The sequence below is a fragment of the Andrographis paniculata genome, unplaced genomic scaffold (genome assembly GCF_009805555.1).
Source record: "Andrographis paniculata isolate CXL003 unplaced genomic scaffold, ASM980555v1 Contig62END, whole genome shotgun sequence".
Taxonomy (NCBI): domain Eukaryota; kingdom Viridiplantae; phylum Streptophyta; class Magnoliopsida; order Lamiales; family Acanthaceae; genus Andrographis; species Andrographis paniculata.
Genome location: NW_026137598.1, coordinates 3,645,210 through 3,649,537, shown reverse-complemented (window position 1 = coordinate 3,649,537; position 4,328 = coordinate 3,645,210). Strand labels below are relative to the sequence as shown.

Sequence of the window (4,328 nt, the reverse complement as noted above, 5' to 3'; positions counted from 1 at the left end):
TCAGTTAAAACATTCAAGGGCATATTGAAAAATTTATATTTAAAATTGACACTGTTAGGTGCGAATATACAGGTTTTTTGAAACTACAGAAGTATTTGATACAGTTTATGACCTATGGGGTGTTTCGCACAATTACCTGAACCACATGTAAGTTTCATGCATTTTTGCCAAAAAGTCATAATATTTCTGTAATGAATATAGGATCGAAATCGAAAACTGAAAACAAGTAAGAGAACTAAATAAATATTTTTTGTGTTTGTTTGGGGGTTTGGATTTTGAGTTGGAATTTGAATAGTAAAAATTTTAAATTTGAATAGTTGTATGATGTGATATAAATATGTGTTGATGTGATATTTTGAATGTAAAATTAATTTTTAGTATAATATAAAAAATAAAAAATAGGTGTTTGATTTGATATTTTTGGGGGGAAAAAAGGATGAATAGTGGATTGAAAATCCAATCCCCCAAACAAACACACCCTTATTTGATTTGAAAAAACAATCCAAAAAGAACCAACAACCACAAGAAATTTTGTAACTCGGAGTTTATCAACCAATTATAGAAGAATAAATAATCTATCACAGTAACACGTAACCGACAATGCTCAGCAACACCTACTAGCAACCAAGGACGGCTCTAGGCTCAGGCGATAGGGGCGTCCGTCCAAGGCCCAATGTAAATAGAGGGCCGTTATATATTTATGTTATGATGATGTGTTGAACAACATACAATGTGCTAACAAACAACACATGGTATTACTATTGGCAACACAATACTAATATTAATTTAATACAAATACAAATACAATACATGAACTAATAATATATGATATATCTCACGCAACACATGACACAATTGATTTTAACACTTGACATACTTTTATACAACACACGTTGTAATTATGAACAAACAACATATGTTTTTATTACAAATAACACATGTTGTATTTAATAAAGACATGTATTATTTATATATTTTACGCATGTTGATTTTTCCAAACCTGCACCGTAACCCTCCCCTTATGTTATATATGTATAATTTTTATACATATAATTTATTTGATGTGTGTAAATACTGTGTTATTAGATTAGTTATAGCTTTAAGTTAATATTTGGAATATTTTACCTTAATTTGAATTGAAATCATTTTTTAGTATCTTATATTTATTTAATATTATATTGATGTAATATTAGTACAAGGTATAAAATTTTTATAGTACCATATTCTTCTATATGAAAAGCGCTAGAAGTCAACCAATTAGTGTAAAATTTGTAACACGAACAAACAAATAGATCATTTAAATAACAAAATAGTTCATCTCATTTGTTAATAATTTATAGTTGCAGGCTTATAATTCGATCTTGTTCATTAAATTTTATGATTGTGAATGTGTTGAAAATTTTAAAATTGATTTGGATTTTGAATTGGGATTTGAATAGTAAAAATTTTGAATTTGAATAGTTATATGATGGGATATAAATAGGTATTGATGTGATGTTTTTGAATGTAAAATTGATTTTTAGTATAATATAAAAAATAAAAAATAGGTGTTTAATTTGATATTTTTAAGGAGAAAAAATTGAATGAATAGTGTAAATCCAATCCAATCTCCAAACAAACACACCAATTACTCAAGATCAAAATTAATAAGTAAAAACTTATTCTAAATTTGTATTTTAATACACATTTTTTAGGTAAGATTTATTTATAACTAGCTTTTTGAGTTAAGATTTATTTATAACTAGTGTTCAAATCCGTGTTAGGTATGAAATTATTAATTAAGTTTAATCATTATACTTTTTCCGTCTCATTGAAATATTGTTATTTTTTATTTTCATCCGTCTCAAAATAAAATTATCATTTTCTAATTTAGTAATTGTACCTGCATAATATAATAAATACTCTTCAAACTTACACTATATTATACAAATGTTATTACTTTTATATGACACAATACTATTTTCGTTATTTTCACTACAACTCAGTATAATACTAATATTAAAAAATTTGCGTGCAAAAAATAAATGGCAATTTTTCTACGGACGGAGAGAGTATTATTTTTATTTAATTTTATAAATAATTCATTTATGAAATTACATATGTAGCAGGTTTTTATCTTCGTGAATTTTGATTTTAAAAAATTGACTCTAATCTTTTTAAAAATATATATATATACCTTCTGAATTTAAGTTGCAACTGAAATAATATTTTATAAAATCAAATAATATATTTCAAAAAAAAGTTATAATAATTAAATAATAAAAGAATTGTACAAAACAAATGATATATACTTTTTAATGGTTAAATTTCGAAAAGTAAATATAATATGTTTTATCTTTTAATCTCTTTATTACTGAATATTTGTTACAGTAACTAAAGGAAAATATATGTATTACTATATGATATTTACAACGCAGAAATTACATTCAGAGGAGAATTTCTGATAGTAAATTACAAAAAAGAAGAAAAGGTATTGGGGAAACACAAAAACTACAATCCCCTAAAAATTACACGCTTTTTTGTATATCGTAATGGGCCTAATTAATATCTAAGGTCCATTATGTAAGCATAAAATACACCGCTGCAGCCGACGCTTAAGCGGCGGACGGTGCGGTGACGTAGGGAACCCTCGTTGGCGCCGGCAGTGCAGACGGATGCGCGGCGGGGATGATGCCCTGATTGTAATTTAGAGTTTCGTCGTTGTAGATCTCCCGCCACCTCTTGACGAGGAGCTTGATGTCTTCCCTGTCCATGTTGGGTTCCTCGCCGGTGTAGCGCCATGGCTTGGAGCCGGCAGCGCAGTAGTGCACCACCTTCACCTCCTCCAAATTGACGTTCTCCGGGTGCCTCCACAGCATCGCCAGCACCAGATTGTAGACGTTGGGGATCGGCTTGTATATGTCGCGGAAGAACATATTCAGGAAATCCTGCACGCACGCGGAGGCAAGTTTAATTTAATTAAATTAAATTAGGGTTTCGATCGAAATTGGGCGTTTGATTTGATTTTGATTTTGATTTTATTACCTGCTCGGCGAATGGCGTGGGGGGAGTGATTTTGAGAGTATTGAGAAGATCATGGTAGATGGGGAGGCTGGGCTCGAAGACGAACATCCCTGCGTTGAAGTAGAGAGGGGGCTTGGGGCCGATGGTTCGGGGCCATTGGACACGGTCGGGGCACTGCTGGCAGTAGCCGATCTGGTACTGTGGGGTGTGGCTCCATGTCTTCTCGCAGAAGCAGTCCATCACGGCGTAGAAGTAGCCGTTGGGCAGATCAAAGAGGTGATCGATGTTGTCGAACACCTGGATGTCTCCGTCCAGGTAGATCATCTTGCTGTACTCCACAAACTGATCATACACAAAGTCAGTGAATACCTTCAATTCAATCAAGATATTATTAACAGAGTTGTGTTGTGTACTACTACTACCACTACTGACCTCCCATATTCGGAGCTTCGAGTAATTGATGACGTAATACGCCATGGCGAACTGGGTCTGGTTCTCCGGCGGGTACACCGGCTCGATCTCCCGGACGATGCAGCCCTGCTCCACCAGCTGGCGGCGGTGGTCGGCGGGGACGTCAGGCAGCACCGCCACCACTAGAGGGTAGATGGTGCCGACCTTCCTGAGTCCCTTGGCCAGACCCACCACGCCCTTCACGTAGTCTCCATTGCCTGCCAAGAACGTCACGTAGGCGCGGCTCGGCAGGCTGCCGGCTTTCGCTAAACCGGACGCCGCCCGGTTCAAGGCTGCGGTCGTGATTTCAGGAGGAGCCATATTTATGTTTGGTAGTATTTTGCTCGAGTCGGTTAGGAAAGGAGAATAGGGGAGTGAGGGACTCACTAACAGTTAGTTTAAGAAGAAGAACAAACACCTGAGGAAAGCTGAGTGACAACAATGAGTGCGTTTGGTGATTTCGGATCAAGGGGCTTGCGGGGTTTATATAGAATCTTGGGATTATCATAAATCTTTTTTTAAAAAATGGTGTGTGTACAAGAAATGGAATTTGATTGGTACAACGTTGGCTGGGGCTGTCTAGTTTTTACTTACATGGTGGGGAATTAGCATGTGTCTATGAGACTGAAATCTCAGCCGTCCGTGTGGAATCGTACGGTTACATGTGGCGATAAGAGAAATTTCTGGGAGGATTTGGACGGTGCCAGTCATTTAATTATTTAATTTATCGCGGGGTCCACTTAACTATTTTGCTGACCGCTGAGCCAAGGATGCAATACCGAAGCGAATCGAAAATAGAGCTCGATACCGACATTGTACTGAATTTTTCGGTATAATTAAAATATATATTGGTATCATACTGAAAGCTTCAATAT

At 35.1% G+C, this 4,328-nt stretch overlaps 1 protein-coding gene across 1 annotated transcript; it reads right to left on the bottom strand.

The window, feature by feature from the left end:
• Nucleotides 1–2,374: 2,374 nt before the first annotated feature.
• Nucleotides 2,375–3,936, bottom strand: LOC127261277 (galactinol synthase 2-like). The gene is made up of 3 exons (XM_051289555.1): nt 3,436–3,936; nt 3,025–3,345; nt 2,375–2,927 (listed from the first exon to the last, which is right to left on the bottom strand). Exons 1-3 carry the CDS (start codon nt 3,772–3,774, stop codon nt 2,595–2,597), a joined length of 993 nt encoding a protein of 330 aa, XP_051145512.1. The 5' UTR covers nt 3,775–3,936; the 3' UTR covers nt 2,375–2,594.
• Between the last annotated feature and the right edge of the window lie 392 nt (nt 3,937–4,328).

Coding starts and splice junctions, on each gene's coding strand:
- LOC127261277 (XM_051289555.1), bottom strand. CDS start 3,774: ATGGCTCCTCCTGAAATCACGACCGCAGCCTTGAACCGGGCGGCGTCC. Junction 3,346..3,435: donor CGAAGCTCCGAATATGGGAG/GTCAGTAGTGGT, acceptor GTGTATGATCAG/TTTGTGGAGTACAGCAAGAT. Junction 2,928..3,024: donor CCACGCCATTCGCCGAGCAG/GTAATAAAATCA, acceptor GCGTGCGTGCAG/GATTTCCTGAATATGTTCTT.